Here is a 17,818-nt window from a genome sequence, read left to right as displayed (position 1 = left end):
CGCGTGTGCTCGTTGTGAATTTTGGGCGCCCGATGCCGTTGCGATGATGGGGTACCTGCTTGTGACTGATCGTTCATGATGATGTGTTTGGCGATGAAGCGTGAGGCGGCATGAAGCGTGAACAGCTGTCAGAAGAAGTGTGGAGGACAGGCGCAGACACGTCCACGAGCTCGAAAAGTGCATGCCGTGACAGGCGAAAGCTATTTGTGATGCGATGACATTGACAAGAGATGAGCTGATAGTGCTCGTGACGACATACTCTACAGAAGAAAAAGCGACGAGGAAACGATGAAGACAAAACAAAAAGTGCAAGATACACGACGGGGAAGAAAGTGTGTAACAATGGAGCGCGTATGCGGCGAATCTAGGACGTGCGAAGATGATGTCTCTGTGTTGTAACGACCGTGAGAAGGTCCGCCTGACGCGCACCTTGGGGTATGTAGATGCGGTTTGACTAGAGTTCCAAAGAAGACCGACTGAATGTTCTTGGGGAATTCCATGAGCGACCAGACCGTGGATAGGCGGTGCAAGGAGAAAAAGTGTCCGTGTGAGGAAGAATGCGTCCGGGTTCCGTGGTCTTCGCTCATTGGGCGCGACCATAGGCGCTACCCGGTGGTGGATGTGCGTACGGATTCTGGAGGTATTGATGATGCATCGGCTGGGGAGGGACCGAATGCGTGGGAGGAGCATGGCCATAAGACTGCGACTGGTAGTTGTATTGATACGAAACGGGTTGATAGTCGAACGCTGGTGTCATCTGCGCATAGGACTGCGAGGGATGCACTTGATGGTTGTGACTGTTGCTGGTCATGGGGCTGTCCCAACCATGTCGGGCCGCTGGCGAACGCTGGTAGGCAGGATACGAGACATTGCTGTCATCCGGGTGATTGCTATCGAGCAAGGGGTGGTCGTCGTGGCGAGCGGGCGGCTTCATGAGAGCGGCATTACGTGCCTTGCGAGCCTTGCTCTTCCTGCACGAACGCACGCAGCACCAGATGAAGAGGCCGAGCAGAATCAGCAGGAAGGCACCGCCACCGGCAGCAATCGCAATGATGGCGGTCATGCTGAGGGGCATGTCCGACTTGAAACCAGTGGTGGACTTGAAAGTAGGAGCCGCACTTCCGCCGCCCGAACCGGTGGAGGTGCCGCCGCCGCCACCGCTCGTTCCAGTGCTTGCCAGATTTTGGCAGTTCTGCGTGTTGACAGATTCTCTGCCGAGTTGGACGGTGCTAATGACCACGACCTGACTGTCGCGAACGGGAACAGTGAGGGAGCCGTCCGATCCGACCGTCATGGTGGCCTGAGTGCTGTTGACGGTGCGAGGCTGACCGGTGGGCTGTCCACCAGCGTTGCTTGGCTCGTAGCTGATGCCGTTCCACTGCACATTGGAGGTCGAGTCGACTCCATCAGCGTACATCGTGGAGACGTAGACGGTCTGGCCAGCAAGAGATGGCAAGCTGAGCGCAAAGTTCTGGTAGCTCGGGTTGCCCGTGTACGAGTAGTAAAGCTGGGTGTTGATCATGACGACCGAGGTGAGGGTGGTGCCGCGGTAGACGGCGTAGGCACCGAGACGGTTGTTGTACGAGCTAGGCTGATTGCCAATGGAGATAGGAGCAATCCGGGTGTTGCAGGTAGGGCCGACGATCTGGGCCCACGCGGCCCAAGCGTAGTAGGTGGGTCGGACGTGGGGACCCATGCCGTTCATGTAGGTGTTTTGCCAGGGTGCAGCCTGCGAGTATTGGGTGATGTGCATCTGGACACTGTCGACCTGGATGCTGGCAGCATAGAAAAAGAAGTTGAAGGTCCAGAGGGCGTTTCCAAAGGTCTCGCTGATGCCGGGAAGGCCGTTGGGACCGACGCTTCCCATCTCTCGAAGGTAGTAGGGCTTGCCCGTAACCTGGGCTTGACCAACCTGGCCGGCCCATTCACGGAATTGGCTGACGGTCTGAGAGAGATCGAGAAGGTAGGAAAGGGTGAGGTTGAAGGGGGAGACGCCGATGTAGTAGAAGTAGTCGTGCTGATTCCAGCCGGCGACATAGATACCATTGTCGGCGGCGACACCTTGCGTGTTGCCGACGAGGTTGGCGATACGGAAAGGCTGGCCATTCTTGGAGGCAGTGGTGGCAGTGGCAGCTACCTCGAAGAAGTTGGAGGCTATACCGCGCGACTTCAAGGTCTGGTTGTAGACGGCCTCAGCACGGGAGGCCCACTCGTTACCAAAGTCGGTGGGGCTCCAACTCTGGGAACGGTAACCGAGATCGATGTACAGATCTGGCTCGTTTCCAATCTCGAGACTGTAGAGCTTGGCGCCGTTGTTGTCATCGGTGCCAATGTAGTCGAAGGCGGCGGCGGCCTGCTCGACGATGCGTTCGAGAGCGTCGGAACCTTGGTAAGCGAGGTTGAGGCCATAGGTGACGGGAGTGCCTGCGGGGAAGTAATCCATGACTCTGAAGTAGTTGGGACCGAAGAGATAGTAGTCGGAAGGCCTTGCGTTGCCCTGACCGACAGGATTAGGGTTTTGCTGGAAGGTGTAGCTGGTGACAGAGCTATCGAAGAGCATGGTGTCGCCAGCATTTCCACCGATTCGAATGTGGGGTGGAGCGCCCGTGTAGTTGGCGAGGTTGGAGAGAAGGTTGAAGGTGAGCTGATTAGGGGAAGTTGTGCCGGTGAAGACGTAGAGATCTGTTGGCTCGATGCCGAAGCCAGCAAAGGAGGGGTTGATGGTGTTGGAGACGACGGAGCCAGCATTTGCGACGCTGGCCGCTGGGTTGAGGGTGGCTTGCGCCAGAGTGGTGGGTGCTATCGCGAGCGCCGAGGCAAAGAGGGCGACGAGCGCCGATGTGAGAGATGATGGCATCTTGGAAATGTGGACAGATGATCCAAGTCTAGGAGGTGATGTTGGATGACTTAAAATGAAGCGCAGGATGGTGGAAGCACGATCGTGTCGCTGCCATGAAGGAAGGAGGTGCGAATCCTATGCGGAGAGGACGAGCCGAGAGGGGGCCTGTGCGGAAACAACACGCAAGGCTAGAAGAAGAGCAGCGGAGGAAGAAGTTTTCGGGTTCCGGCTTGGGGACAAAAGCAAGGCTGACGGTGACGACGAAGCCGGCGACAATGACGATACTAAAGTGTCCTTAACGGATACGGGCGAGACGATGGAGGAGGGCGAGATGGACAAAGAGGTGCGACCGAGGTTGAAGTGTGATAGTATTAAGGGAACAGAGCCGATCGATGACAGATGGATCTGACTGAGCAAGGTTGGTGGGTGAAGTTGCGGATGAGAAAGGTGTGGTGTGATGCAAGACAGCGAGCGTCAAAGCGAGGAACAATGGCTGCAAAGTGGGTTGGGTTCGGCTCTAGCTGCAGCACCACAAGAGCTCCGGTCGCTCAAAGTCCGGGGAGCAAGAAAAGAAGAGCCAACCAGGCACGGGGACGGCGAGTTAGAATCCGCTGCAACAAGCAAACGCACTTGCAAAGCGAGGCAGAGAGAGCGCTCAAGGCGAAATTAAGTGGCCGTGCTGCTCAGACGCCATCAGCAGAAGCTGTGCAAAAAAGGCAGCTCAGTTCTGCTTACATCGATTGTAGGGCTCATCTCCGCATGGCAGCCAAGGACTCGAAGAGCAAAAGATTAAATGAATAAAATTGAGAAAGCAAAGAGAGTTGAGTGGCAATCCACCGCAACCAAAAGCGGTGCAGATGAAAGGCGCGGGCCGAAACCGTGGTCAGGAAATCTATTTTCATGTGCTCCTTCAGCTCTTCCTCACGTCGCTTGACCCTCGGCATAGATGGGATGCTTTGGTTCCATTGGCTAGGGCCCCGTTATGTGCTGATGGCTCCTGACTGTTTAGCCCCTGATGATCGCCAAGCTCAACCCAACCGGATGAAGAGTCGTGCACAAGCGAGACGTTAGCTTGGCACGCTCGCCACGAGCATCGGCGCGATGATCAACCGAACAAAGGGGTCGTAATGTGGAGTCGATCCCACGGGGTCCTAGCAGGGCAAGAAAAGGGGGTCTCGGCGCCGGGCTGGATGGGTGGACAAAAGGTTAGCAAATTGCTTTCCATCGTGTCGTCAGAGGCGCAGCTGTGATTGAAACCCGCTTGCCTCACCTTTCTCTCTTAAGATCGTTGACCGTGCGCTATTGCCCGCCAGCCTAAGCAGATATTCATAGCCAGGTACGATCACACATTGTGTCTCTGCCTTCTGTCGGTCTGTACATCCATCCACCCGTTATTCCGTTCATGTCTGAACGTGCCGTGCCGGATGCAAGCCAAAGAGGTGACCAAAAACCATGGAACTCCGGCAATCTCTGTTCATGCAGCCACAAATATCATCAACGCGGGCCCGATCAACCGAGTTTCCTGCTGCCGCGACAAGTTTTGGAATTCAACGAAATTTCACACTCGAAAAAAGTTTTTTCCGCCGGGACGAGACGCATTTGCTTTGGATTGGCCCGTGTTTCGCATCTTTGATTGACTGGCTGGCTGCCTGCCTAGTAAAACAAACCTGGCAGGTGATCTGCAAAGATAGCCCACGTCCAATACGGCAGCCATATACACACGACAGAGCCGTCAGCCATCCTCGAAGCGCTTCTGTCGAGATGGCTTCCGGTGGAAGCAATGAAGAGCTCAGACATCGAATCCGACCCGCCTTGTCCTTGAAGCTCCCCCCTGCAACATGCTTTCGCTTAAAACATGGTCAGCAACTTGCTGTCGTTCATCTGCTTGCTATTCTTTGTCATTAGATCTCAACGATGCTCTGCGTTTCAGTCGATAGCAAGAAAGGCGGCTGCCTCCATTCTACCGTGAGAGCAACGCATTTTGCAGGCGCACGTCCGCGTCGCTGTTTGAAAAGTCTGCTGGCAAAGCGACCAGGTCGTCATCTCAGAATTTAGGACTCTGTCTCACTCCCAAAAGTTGACCGGCTCCTCGGCGGAGCAGTGAGCGAGGGCCCGCTGCACCCTTCTTCCATCTGTCCCTGGCCACCGCCATGGTGCGCTCCGTCAGCTGTATCGTTCTCTGGAGTCTTCCGAATCGACTGCAGCTGTACTTCTATTCACACGCAGCATCTGTTCTGCGCTGCAAGCTCTCCGAATGCTGGGGTAGAGCTCCATTGTTCTGTGCGCAATTTGCATGTCCACGCGTCCGAGCCACAGTTTTGCTGGCAACCACTCGTTTTTGGTCGCCAATCCTCGGCAACAGCTATCATCCGGCGGTCTGACTCGCTCGAACCACTCTGACATTGAACGTCCCATTTCATCCTTCTTGCCGTTTGACGCTCGACATTGGCTGGCCAGAAGTAACGGCAGGCTGCTCGGCTCTAAGCTCTTCCGGAACACCATAGCCAGCGCCGAGGGCGTGCTGCCCAAGCTCCGATTGCTTAAGACCAAGCCGAGCCAGACTGGTCCACGTCCAGCAACCGCCCTGACCGCGGAATTCCGCTTTCATTTTCCGAGCCCTGTCAAGACCTGTCAAGAGGAACAAGCACTTTTCCGCTGTAGCTTCTCGCCACCAAAAGGGTGCAGCTCTGCTGAGAACAAGATCGGCGAAAACGCCGGCTTGCAGCAACGCGACATATTGTCAGCTCGGCATCACGCCGAGTGTGTTGACCTCGTATGTGACTCGGTCGCGGCGCGCCGCTGTAAGCAAGTTGAACCATTCTCTGAACGTCAGTTTGTCTGCCATACCAGTATCAATCTTCTTCCGACGAGCCGTCCAGTTCCGCCAAGCCGCTCGCCTTGGCTCCACGAGCCAATATGACCTCAACGAAGAGGCCAATATAGCGAGCTCATTGCACGTCGACATGCGTAGCCGCGCCGCCCCTCGTGCTTTTGTCTGCGTACTCTCTGCCTAGGACCAAATTCGCGTGTGTCGGCCTTCGATTGACCATTTGGGCCCCCTTACCGTCCGCGCGTGCCGGAGTGTTGCCTTCGCAGATCTGCCCAACAGGCCGCCCAAGTCCACACCGAAGACTCATTGGTCGCCACGAAGAGCAAAGCCAGTACCACATCCTAAACTCACTTCCATCGAACGTCTTGTTCATTCCGTGCAGCTAGGCTATACCAAGAGAGCGAGTCGACGAGCTGGTTCGCGATCGTGCGTGCGCTCGCTTTCGTGCCATGAGAAAGCTGGACAGATGCCTCGTCAGAGCGGACTCCACGCCGCTGTATCTCGTCTCCTCATCTGCTCGCCATCTAGCCTCATTCATCACATCAGCCTCACTCAAGACATCAGCCTAAGATTCGCCACACTCGGCCAAGATTCGTCCCCTTTTAGTTGCAACACAGACCTTTCTGCCTCGACGCCAATCAAGTCCTGCTTCCTATCTCTTCGAGATCCGTCGTCCTGATTGTCGTCATCTCGGAGGCTGTCCTTCCGTGCTCCCTCGGTGTGCGAAAGGCTCCTATCCGTCGTCTGCCGCTAGAGTTGGTCTGTCCGGAGCGAATCGGCATGAGCCTCGAACCTCGCCATGATCAAGACGAGCAAAGACCACACCCCTCCTGTTCCGTAACGATATCACGTGTGACTGGCCGTATTGCGTTCGGCAGACCATCAAGCAAAGCGGTCAATCTCGTATGTGTCTAATTCGCAGCTGGCCGTCGTTGTCGACCGCGCAACTTCTCTACAAAATACAAACGTCGTTGCTTTCTGCCTGTTCAGTGAGCACATCTGACAGGAAAATGACAACTCCGGCGGAAAATTACGATTCACCTGCTTCTTTTATCGACGTAGACATTATTTTTGCAACAGTGTTCCGGTCAGAACGATGGTGTTGCGACACAAATTGGCGTTAAGCCTGTCGAAAAAATCGCAAGAGTCCAAAAAAAGGACTTTGAAGGCATCAAAATGTTAATCGACGCAAAGACCTTTGATCATTGTGACACAAAACGCGAGAAATTAAAGGGATTTGCCTGCATAATCAACGCAGAGCATCCATTTTTAAATTGATCCAGGTAAAAAGATGCCCGAGTTGTCGCCAAGCTGCTCGCTGCAGACATCTGCGAAGTCGAAACTTCGACGCAAAATTACGTATCAAAAATATGTTTTGTGGAAGAACTTGGCCACAGGTCATGAAGAAAGGAGGTCACAAAAATTGAGCGTCACCAGCTGCGCTAATTTAAGTCAGTGGTTAGGCGTTCGCAACTCGACCATCCTCCTGCGATCACAGGCTGACATCATCGTCACCATGCGTACATGTCGACTCGGCCATCACTGATGAGTGGGGATACTGAGCTTGTTAGTGAGCATCGCCATCTGTAATGCGCATGGCCGCTTGGCATGTGGTGCCACCAGATGGTCGTGGACAGGGTCGCTAGTCTTGACCCAGCAGCAGCATGATTTCATAATCGAATAGTGAGGCCCATGCTCTATTGTCGGACTCGTTCATGCTGCAGCTCAGCGGGTGGCACATTTTGAAGCGAGGAGAAGTAGGCAAGAAACGTGCTGAAGGGGCGGGAATGGAGCCACAGGGGCTTGTCAGGTCTCCGGGACGTCACTTCGTCGACGATTCACGAACGCGGTAAACGAGACAGCGACGTTAGTGGGTGTGAGGCGACCAGAGAGACGACCTGGCATCCGTTCAGACACGCATAGACAACAGCAGCTTCTGCCAGCGATCAGACAAGCGCGCGCACGCCGCAGCTGGAGGCTATCCTGGAGGCGGACCGACCCGTGAATATGCGACGACCCGTGAATATGCGACGATACTTGTTGATGACTCCACATTTGTTGTTGCAAGAAGTCGAGGGAACAGTGTACGCTTGAGTGTCTTCAGACTCAGGCTTCACAACGACCCACACGAGCGGGACAAAAGTATGCGATATGAAACAGGTATTGCATGCGACCATCGAACCGGGCCACGCAAGCGGTCCGGCGAGGCCAATCTATGAAAATACAAGCACGCAGAAGCAGCGTGCACAAGGACGGTGACAAGGAACCCAATGAAAGCGATGAGAAAGAGGACGAGACCCGCTCCGAGGACTGCGTCCTCATTCGTGGTACTGTTCTTCTTCTTCATCCTCGTAAGGCCTCAACGGACCCGGATCGGGAGGAAGGGTGGCATTGCCCATGAGAGCGGCCCGACCGCAGTCGCTGGCGAACATGCCATAATTATCGTGAGCGACGCCGTCGACGGTGCACTGCCTGGCGCCAAACTTGGGCGGGTTGAGGCTAGTGACGCTCTGATTGGTGAACGAGTCGTAGCCGTAGAAGGCGGTGACGTTGGTCGAGGTGCCGCCGATGAGGTTGAGGTAGGCCCACCAAGCGTAGCCACGGTCGCGACGATTCAAGCCTCCCTGCGCCCGCGCCTGGCAGCCCTGGTCGCCACTGAAGTCACGAGAGTAGGTGTCGAGGTCCCCGGTCATGAAAGTTAGGTCCTGGCCGATCCAGCTGCGGAAGGCAGACTCACGATCCGGAGCACGAGCAGCAACGTAACGTGGCACGGGACTGCTGAAGCCGTAAGCCCAGTTGTCGTAGGAGGTGCAGTTCTCGGTCGAGTTGGGTCGTACGAGTGTGAAGTAAGGCATCGTGGGCGCATTGGCGAGCACGAACCTGGCACCGGTGGAAGGATTGAGGACACCGTATTTGGTCATCATGGCGGAGCCTGCCGAGTGGGCGACGATGAAGATCTGGGTGAGGGAGGGGAATTTGGATTTGTCGGCGAGTTGAGCGAGGAGCGCATCGTAGACGTCGAACGACGAGCAGGCGGAAATGTTGGCAGGGGCGACAGCGTCGGCGCCATCGCCCCAGTCGTTGCTGTTCCACGCCAAATTGGTGGTTCTGTTGTACTGCCTGCCCCGGTCGAAGGAGGCATAGAAATTGGGAGCAATTATGACGCCGAGATCGCCAACGACGTTGCGGACAGATCGGAAGTAGTCTTCGAAGTTGCGAGAGGCACCGTGCTGAGAGATCCAGACGGTGGTGGCAGAGGTGGAGCCGTTGATTGGGTAGTTTTTGTTGACCAACATGGGAACAGTGGCGTTGATACCGTTGCATGGCTGGAATTGGACCAAGGTGGCGCCGGCAGGAGGAGGCGGAGGCCCGGTGGGGGTCGGAGCTGCAGTAGTGGTTGTTGTCATTGTTGTTGTGTTGGTCGCTGAACCCGAAGACAGCGAGTCGATGGTCGCAGTCGGGGGCACCGGAGCGCTGGCAGATGTGGTCGGCGCGGAGGAGGTCTGCGAAGCGGAGCTTGCGGAGCCTACCCCACTGGAGGTGGAAGACGCGAACGTCCTCGAGGAGGTGGAAGAGGAGGCAATGCTGGTGCTTCTGCTGGTGCTTTGCGCGCTAGAGCTCAAAGAGGTGCTCGTGGTGGCCTTGCTAGACGAGGATGTGGTACTACTGGCTCTGCTGGACGAGGAAGTGGTCGTAGCTGCCTTACTAGACGAGGAGATGGTTGTAGTTGCTCCAGTGGACGACGTGGTCGTCGTGGCTGGCTTGGTTGATGTGCTTGTAGTGAGCTTGCTCGACGTGGTTGCACTAGCCCTGCTGGAGGAAGACGTGGTGGTGCGGATGGAAGTCGTGGTGGCGGCTCTGGTAGAGGAAGTGGTAGTTGCCCTGGACGATGTGGTCGTGAGTGGCTTGCTAGATGTGGCTGAGGTGGTTCTGGAGGATGTGGTGGTGGGGAGCCTGCTCGAGGTGGTCGAAGTCGACCTGGAGGAGGTAGCGGTAGTGAGGCGAGACGAGGTGGTGGTGGCAGGCCTGGTGGATGATGTGGTAGTGGTTCTCCTGGTGGAGGTGGTAGTGGCGATTCTGCTTGAGGTGGTGGTGCTGCGCCTGCTAGAGGTGGTAGTGGTGCGCCTGCTCGAGGTGGTAGTGGTAAACCTACTTGTGGTGGAAGTGGTGGGTCTGGCAGTGGAAGACGTGGCGACGCTGTCGGCGGTAGCGATGTTACGACTGAAGCCATAGGCGGACACGACAAAGCCACCGGTAGTGCCGGGACCTGCGTCGTAGATGGCGTTTGACTTGCTCTGCTTTGCGGTGAAGAGGGCGCAGATGACGTTGCCTTCTGAGCTGCCGCTCATCTCGACGGGATGGAAGAAGTTGCATCTCGAGCTTCTTCTGCAGAGGGCACCGCACGAGTTGACGGCGTTCTGGTCGACTTTGATCGCATTTGGAATGGCGGAGCGAGAGATGTACTGACCGGAAGAGGTGCCATAAGACACGCGATATCCATCAATGCCCCACGAGTAACGAAAGCCTGTAGGCGCGGTGAAGGTGGTGATGTAGCGACGCTGAGGCTGGACGGGGCGAGGGTCGAAGCGAGCCTGGAAGGCCTCGATGTAGTTTGCAGATATCGGGATGAAAGGGAGAGCAACGACCAAGGGAGTCAGCACTGCCAACAGCAGCGCGCTGGCGAGCGTGAGCCAGGCGAGGCGTAGCATGACGGCGAAGAGCGGTAGGAAGGGGAGTGCCGCCTTCAAGAGAACGATGTTGGCATGTTATAACTCGTTATGAGAGGTCGACAAGGGATTGGAGCGATGAAGGGATGTGTATGTCAATGGCTACGAGGTTCGAGTTAGCCAAGACTGCACCTGAGCGATAGGAGGAGAGCGCTGGTGGGAAGCGGTAAGCGAGGTGGGTATGGAGAGACGCGCAGATGAAGATGGATGAAACAAAGCAAGAGGTAGGGTCGAGCGGCTAGCTTGATGGAGTGAGCAGCGAGGCAGCATTGTATTGCGGATTTGAGCGAGGGGAGGGGAGCATGTGTGTGGCCAGCAGCGGCTGTCTGACAATGGGAACGTATGGCGAACGAAGTGATACAGTAACTTAGAGAAAGTTCTGGACCATGCGTTCGGCTGCGGTAAAGTGGCAGTAGCATCAGCGCCAAGACAGATCGACATTGCGCGGCTGCGTGGAAGGTGTTTGCACGGGAGCAGCAGCCTGTCAAGGAACAAGAGGCGAGCTCAAGCTGCAGCTCGGCCATGCATCCTTCGAAGCTCTCCGAGCCACGAACCAAAGATTAAATTTTAAAAAGGCGATTTTCCATGCAGGGCGATTGATGCTGGCGGAATCCGCTTTTGAATGTGCAGAAAGGATCGACATCGGCTCGGCTCGGTTAGCATAGCGACAGGCGCTAAGTCACTGTAGAATCGACCAAACACTTTCGTTCTTATGAAATGGGGTGCTATACTGTAGCTGAGCAAGGTGCTAGCCATCGAGGCTGAGCATGCATTCCGGCTTGCAAGAGGCCGAGTTTCGCTTCGTCCTCCGCTTGGTCGGTAGCGGACTGTGAAACGATGGTGCACAGGGTCTTCGCCATCCCGAATGAGCCAATTTGATCTGCAGTGTTGATCCTACAATTCGGCGCGTGGGGGCAGCGCGACTTGAAAAACAAACGTCAAATTTGGCTGGCCGTCCCGGATAAGATCCCGTGTCTCTCTTTGTCTGCCAGACGGCCCAGAACCCTCTCCATCTGTTGTTGTTCTTACCCGCTTCAATGATGCGAGACCACAAGCCACAAAACAAACCCGTTCTCGGTCGGAATAACATCCCGCCATCCGCCCGTCAGAAGATCAATCGCGCTTGCCAATCCGCCAGACCGAATACGGTACTATCCAACACCGGCCTTTGGCATCGCAACCAAACTCAGACGATCAGCTGTCCATCACCTGTTCCTTCTTTTCGATAGCCGCCCTTGTCGATGCGGGCCTCTGGACCTGTCGTGCACTATGAATCACTTTCTCGGTCTCCACCGTCGACAGCTTCGGCTCAAGGCGTCTGAGCTCACGTCCTAGTCAGCTCAACATACAAAATGCAGCGCGACCGATTCACTGATATCTCCGAGCAATAGCTGTCGATCAAGGTAAGGCCGCCGTGGCTTGCCGAGTTGCTGCCAAGACTAATCTCAATCCGGTGGCTTTGTCTGCGCATCATCTACTCGTCGTAGACCCATGCCCGATCGATCTGCGTGTCTCAGCTGGTCCGATCCCAAGCCGATCCAGCTTCATCCTTGACCATCGAGAGAGACCCTTTCCAAAAGACTTCTTCCGACACGATCTTCCAACATTCACGCGACCGTGTTCAGCAAGCAGATGATCACGAGAACAAGCAAGATTGAATCGGTCATCCAGAGAGGTGCGATTGCAATGCTGGTTCGTGGACTGCGTCCATCACTTGTTCTGCTGCTGCGCCATCATCTTGGCACTGTTCATCAAAGAGAATAGAGAGGCGCGAAGTCAGCAACACTTGCTACTTGGATCTTCAGCCCGGCACGATCGGCACTGTCTACCTACTTTTCTTCACCGAATCGTGCGCCGATGCGCTCCGAGTGCTTGAGGAACTTCTGAATGCAGTTGGCCACGCATGTGTCCTGTGCGTCGCAATGAAGGGGAGATGATAATCAGTCAGCTTGATTCGCAAAGCAGCGGTGAGCAGTGTCCTTGCTTCAGGGTCGTCGAGGCCAACTCACCTCTTTTGTGCTGAGCGTTTTGGAAGTGAAGTCGTTGCAGCACGACTCGAAGCAGCGCTCCACCAGGCCCGTGTACAGCTTGAGGAAGTCCTTCATCTGCTTCTGCTCAATGATGCGCGTCATAGCCTGCTGCTCCGACGATGAAAGCCCCGAGACTGTGCCAAAGGGCGAAAAGCGTAACAGATTGCCATGGGTCAGTGGACGGTCGGCGCATGCTCGGATGGTGCTGTGCCGATGAATGACTCACGATCCATGATTGCTATGTTGTCGGCTTGCTCGCTGGAGTGTTTCGGGCCGGGGGAGAGTTGTTCTGAGAAGCCGAGGTGAGGATAGATTGCCGAAGCCTTGGGTCGAGATGGATCCTGTCGAGACTGTTGGGTGGTGTTGAGCAACTTTTCCAAACGAAAAAGCACTCGCGCACTTCTCCGTCGCCCAACTCACTCCGAGATCCGAGTGTCATTCCCAGTCAAAGTCACAGTCACACGCTGCCTTTCCAAAATGACTCGCTCTTGACTCTGAATATTGAATCGGCGGATGGGCGAGTTCCGGGTTTCTTAGCTTAGTCAGCAGGGTTTCCTACGCAAAGGTGCAGCGACAAGAAGGATTTTCTCCACCTCTTTCCCAGACAGAAACTCAGCTTCAACAACACTTTCTTCGGGCATTCATCGTCCATATAAGCTGCCATCGTCATCCGTACCTCAATTCGAGAACCCATCCTAACGCTCAACAGCAGTACGATACACACGTAGTCAAACGCCTCCCCCTTTCGAAGTTCCCACGTTGACCCTCACCGCTACTATAACCGCTACTCCCACCACCACCACTCCCATCATGGCTGTCCGTTGCCAGTTCGAAAACTCGTCCGAGATCGGCGTCTTTGCGCGTCTCACCAACGCCTACTGTCTCGTCGCCATCGGCGGCAGTGCCAACTTCTACTCCACCTTTGAGGCCGAGCTTGCCGATGTCATCCCTGTCGTCCACTGCTCCATCGCAGGTACGCGTCTCGTCGGGCGCCTCACCGTCGGCAACCGTCACGGTCTCCTAGTTCCCTCCACAACCACCGATCAGGAGCTTCAACACTTGAGAAACTCGTTGCCGGAAGCCGTGGCCATCCAGCGCGTCGAGGAGCGTCTCTCGGCGCTAGGCAACGTCATTGCATGCAACGACTACGTCGCGCTCGTCCACCCGGATCTCGACCGCGAAACCGAAGAGATCATCGCCGACGTGCTCAAGGTCGAAGTCTTCCGTCAGACCGTCGGTGACAATGTCCTCGTCGGGTCCTACTCGGCCATTTCCAACCAAGGCGCCCTCACTCACCCACGAACCTCGCTGCAGGACCAGGACGAGCTGTCGTCGCTCTTGCAAGTGCCCCTCGTAGCAGGAACCGTCAACCGCGGTTCGGATCTCATCGGCGCCGGCCTGGTCGTCAACGACTTTGCCGCCTTCTGTGGAACCGACGCAACGGCGACCGAGATCAGCGTCATTGAGAGCGTCTTCAAGCTCACAGGCGCACAGAACGGCGGTGACACCGTCAACGAGTTGCGCGATGCATTGGTGGATACCTATGCTTGATCGAAGTCTTCACGCATCATCTGTAATACCATTGCACACTTTGTTAGGCGGCGTACTCACTCGCACCAAAATACCATCTTCCATCGGGACGAATCGCTCAAACGAGCTGGCTGTGTCCCGCCAGGGCATGATGGATCCACTGAAGTTGAGTGAATAAGTGAGTTCAATCGCAGGCTGGCCTCGCCGCGACCTGCGCAACTCACCTGCATCGCGCATCGCGGCAATCCAATCGAAGAGACCACACAAGACAGCCGAGGACGGTGTGGGTGAGGTTTATGTGAATTGCCTGCTGTACAACAGTGTTCGTCTCAGAGTTCGTCCTTGACCGGCTGTCCAGCAGCTCCCTCCTTTTCTCCCTGCTGCTTCTGCGCCTGCTCCCTTGCCGATGCGGGAGGGAAGCACACCGCCGGAGTCGCCACCTTGATCGAATAGATACACTTCTCCGCCTCAAACACGTCCAGCACCTTGTTTTCCACCCCGCACTCGAGATCCACAATAGCGCTCCTCTCAGGGCCATTCCAGCACTTTTGCCCACGCGCATACATCTGCTGCAACCAGAACTCGTCCTCCTCCGGCTTGCGGTCGTTTTTGGGGTTGAAGTTGGTAAAGCTGCCGAGCGAGATCTGCGCACCGCCGTTGTTGGGGATCTGCGTAGCCCGACCGAAGAAGCAGTACTCGTACGTGTACTCGCCCATGTCCTTGGAGAAGCACTTGGACTCGAGCGCTTTGAACTCGGCTTGGCGGCCGTAGCGCGAGGAAAAGTCGGAGAGCTTGTTCTTGCGCGTCGAGAGGTCGTGCGTGGTGCGAGAGAGGTGGTTGGCTGCGTCGGTGTGCGCGCGACGAGCGGCAGAGACGTTCTCGGGCTCGTCGGTGGTCGATGACGAAGAAGAGGTCGACTTGGGTCGCATGCGCTTGACGTCGGTGATGACATTGGCTTTGATGAGCACGTCGAGAAGCGTGTCGACCATGGCTTCGAAGTAGGGGACGAGCTGATCGGGCATGTACTCGTGAATACGGAAGAGCAGCCCGCCGTCGGATTCCGTGGCGGATACCCGCTTGTCGATGCCGGCACCTGCTAGGCCGCCGTCCATGATATCGAGCACGTCTTCGCTGATCAGAGCGGTAAGCTTGTCAGAGGGCCAATCACCCTCATCAAGGAGCTCGCTGAGCTTGGTGTTCTCCCCGGCGAGCTGGTCAATGTTGTTGGGCTCGGCTGTGTCGGCTTCTTGCTTGACATCACCTGCGGCGATCCCGCGCCACTCCTTGTACGCGACGACAGCACCTTTGACGGCCATGTCCTGGTAGTTTGGGTTGTAGCCCTTGGCCAAGTCATCGAGCAAGAGCGTGAGGGTCTCGAGCTCGGCTTTGAGTGCGGCATTCTTGTCTTGTAGCGTCTTGATGGCCTGCTGTCGATTGGTGAGCTTGGCATAGAGCGGCGTCTTGATCTTCGCGTCGATGACAGCCTTATCCGAGGTCTCTGCGCGGGCCAACTCCTGCTTCAAGCGGGCCTCGTTCTCGGTAGCCACCTGTACCTCTATCTCGAGCTTGGCAATCTCTGCTTCGAGGTTCTCCTTCTCCTTGCGGCCGTCTGCGATGTACTTGTCGCGGATCTTGCCTCCTGCTCTGCGTAGGTTCTCGAGCTCGGTGGTCCTCTTGCGGTGCTCCTTGCCGACCTTTTCGCATCGATTGGGACAGTGGACTTTGCCATCGGACTCGTCGGTGCCGTCGCAGCATTCGGGGTCGCAGATGCCATCGTCGACACGACTCGAGCGAATGGAGGCTGGGATGTGGCCGGTGTTGGCGCAGTAGAAGGTGGAGTTAGGGCAGGCCGAGGTGCCTGGTTCGTCGGATCCGTCTGGGCAATCGCAATAGTCGTCGTTGACCGCGGACCAGGCGACCTCTTTGGATCCGTCGAGGCATTTCCATCTCATTTGTCCTTGTGCGTTCTTGATGGGTTGATATTTGGCAGCGTCTGTTGATAAAAAGATAGTCCGCATCAGTATGAGATGCGCGGACAATGAATAGAAAGGAGGAAGAACGTACCTGCTGGAGCGACACCGCGCAATGGCTTGGTGGTGGCATGCTGTGATGAAGAAGCGGAAGCCGAGATGGCGCCTGCTGCCAGAGCGGCCACGGCGAGGTTGAGACGAACCATGCTTTGATGGACTGAGTGTGCGAAGGATGATGGTGCGGAAAGGAGTCGAGTGTCGGATTTGAATGAAGGACAAAGAGCTTGTGTGTCTGTCGGAAGGACGCGAAATTGGCTCGTGCTTGATCCACACCTTGCTCAAGAAGTCACAGCTGGAAGATTGCGGCGCAGCAAATCGGGATTGGGTCCCCCGATCTGGCTGTGGATTTTAATGGGCTAAGCAGCCGCGGCGGTCGTGGGGTGGAGGAGAACAACACCAGATCAACACTTTGCCCTTTCCGCCCTTGTCAAACCGACTTTCAACTTCATAGCTGCTGCGTGGGATGCTGGGAGATGAGATGAGGGGACGTTGAAGGTGAGGATTGGAGGTGAGGGGGTGTGACCCGCGTATATGGATCATGGTCAAGGTGGCATTGCGTTGTCGGAAATCGGATTTGTGGAGAAAACGCCGGTGCAAAAAAAGGGCGACAAAAAAGTTCTTTCTGCTCCTCACTCTCCTTACCATACCTTAGTCAACAGCGTCGCCCGGTCACAGCAATCATGTCCACCGCCCGCCCACAATACGTGATCGAGCATATGGAGGAGGACGATCCCTCCGCGCCCTCCGTCTTTCCCGCCTGGGCGCTGCTCGAGTACCGTCATATGCTCCAGCTCGTCGGACCGGGCTCTACCGTTCACTTTACCTCGCTCTCGCACGCCTCGCTCGAGTCTCTCCGCACGGAACTCTCTTCCTCCACCTCACAAGAGCAAGCATCGTTCGAGCTGCACACGGCGAGCATCACGACGCTGATGCAGCAGCGCGGGGTGCCGCTGTCCAAAGTGTGCTTGTTGGACCCCAAAGCGCCGTTCGCTATCTCCATCACCGACGCAGGGAAGGTCGAAAGCGTCACAAAGCCAGCCGACGCAGGCGGACCCTTCGACTTCTTCCTCTACGGCGGCATTCTCGGCGACGACCCACCGAGAGATCGTACCAGCTCGCTGCGCCAACTCGGTTTCCCGGGAAGACATCTCGGCGGCGTGCAGATGACCACCGACACCGCGCTCGGCGTAACAAAGAGGTGCGTGGAAGACGGCCTCGTGCTGGCGCTGGACGACACCAAGGCGCAAGAGGTGCAATGGGGAGATGTCGAAAAAGCAAAGGGGAGCCTGGAATGGGTCAACTACCCCGAATTGCACTTTGGTAGGGGGGAGAGCGTCGAGATGCCCTTCCGGTATATGGTCGATGAGGGACGGGCGACGTTGGCGAGTGGGGAAAAGCAGCCGCTCATGCCGGACGGGATGAGGGAGCTGATCAAGAAGGATTTGGGGAGGAGTTTCGAGTTCTGAAGCGTCAATCGCCCGCGAAAGATTCGCATTGATACAATCATAGACACTCGATAGAAACAGCGCGTGTGAAGTCCGTGTGGAACGTGCCATCGACTGTGTGGGCCGGAGTGCCGCGAGCGACGTCGCCCCTTCAACAGCGTCACCGTGAGCTCGAACAAGTTCGCATCCTCAGAGCACATCTCCGCGAGCCAAATCACGATGCACTCGATGCTACAAATGCCATTGCAAAGGGGGAAGGAAAACGCCGGGTGGAGCCAGCGAGGGAATCTGGGGGAGATGGTGATACACTGTTGAAAGAGGGGAAATGCTGTTGCTGTGCTGGGATTGTGATATGATGGTTTGTCGGCGTCCTGTCTTGTCCTTCTT

General features: G+C 56.2%; 6 protein-coding genes across 6 annotated transcripts; 2 read left to right on the top strand and 4 right to left on the bottom strand.

Moving 5' to 3' along the window:
* Positions 1 to 583: 583 nt before the first annotated feature.
* On the bottom strand, positions 584 to 2,857 carry PSEUBRA_003575 (Glycoside hydrolase, superfamily; the record flags this gene model as incomplete). Its single annotated transcript, XM_016436651.1, has 1 exon — positions 584 to 2,857. One exon carries the CDS (start codon positions 2,855 to 2,857, stop codon positions 584 to 586), a length of 2,274 nt encoding a protein of 757 aa, XP_016291935.1.
* Positions 2,858 to 7,987: 5,130 nt separating this feature from the next.
* Positions 7,988 to 10,378, bottom strand: PSEUBRA_003574 (uncharacterized protein; the record flags this gene model as incomplete). The annotated part of the gene is made up of 1 exon (XM_059465099.1): positions 7,988 to 10,378. The coding sequence occupies one exon, from the start codon at positions 10,376 to 10,378 to the stop codon at positions 7,988 to 7,990; it is 2,391 nt and encodes a 796-aa protein (XP_059320606.1).
* Positions 10,379 to 12,106: 1,728 nt separating this feature from the next.
* Positions 12,107 to 12,659, bottom strand: PSEUBRA_003573 (Tim10/DDP family zinc finger; the record flags this gene model as incomplete). Its single annotated transcript, XM_016436660.1, has 4 exons — positions 12,107 to 12,140; positions 12,230 to 12,306; positions 12,406 to 12,560; positions 12,653 to 12,659. 4 exons carry the CDS (start codon positions 12,657 to 12,659, stop codon positions 12,107 to 12,109), a joined length of 273 nt encoding a protein of 90 aa, XP_016291933.1.
* Positions 12,660 to 13,236: 577 nt separating this feature from the next.
* PSEUBRA_003572 (Translation initiation factor IF6) lies at positions 13,237 to 13,977 on the top strand (the record flags this gene model as incomplete). Its single annotated transcript, XM_016436673.1, has 1 exon — positions 13,237 to 13,977. The coding sequence occupies one exon, from the start codon at positions 13,237 to 13,239 to the stop codon at positions 13,975 to 13,977; it is 741 nt and encodes a 246-aa protein (XP_016291932.1).
* Positions 13,978 to 14,285: 308 nt separating this feature from the next.
* Positions 14,286 to 16,132, bottom strand: PSEUBRA_003571 (Glucosidase II beta subunit, N-terminal; the record flags this gene model as incomplete). Its single annotated transcript, XM_016436657.1, has 2 exons — positions 14,286 to 15,949; positions 16,021 to 16,132. The coding sequence occupies 2 exons, from the start codon at positions 16,130 to 16,132 to the stop codon at positions 14,286 to 14,288; spliced, it is 1,776 nt and encodes a 591-aa protein (XP_016291931.1).
* A 534-nt stretch (positions 16,133 to 16,666) lies between these two features.
* PSEUBRA_003570 (SAM-dependent RNA methyltransferase, predicted) lies at positions 16,667 to 17,452 on the top strand (the record flags this gene model as incomplete). Its single annotated transcript, XM_016436666.1, has 1 exon — positions 16,667 to 17,452. One exon carries the CDS (start codon positions 16,667 to 16,669, stop codon positions 17,450 to 17,452), a length of 786 nt encoding a protein of 261 aa, XP_016291930.1.
* Positions 17,453 to 17,818: the final 366 nt, after the last annotated feature.

The sequence above is a fragment of the Kalmanozyma brasiliensis genome, assembly GCF_000497045.1.
Source record: "Kalmanozyma brasiliensis GHG001 unplaced genomic scaffold PSEUBRA_SCAF23, whole genome shotgun sequence".
Lineage (NCBI taxonomy): Eukaryota > Fungi > Basidiomycota > Ustilaginomycetes > Ustilaginales > Kalmanozyma > Kalmanozyma brasiliensis.
Note: the sequence above shows the minus strand (reverse complement) of the source record. Positions and strands in the feature narration are given on the sequence as shown.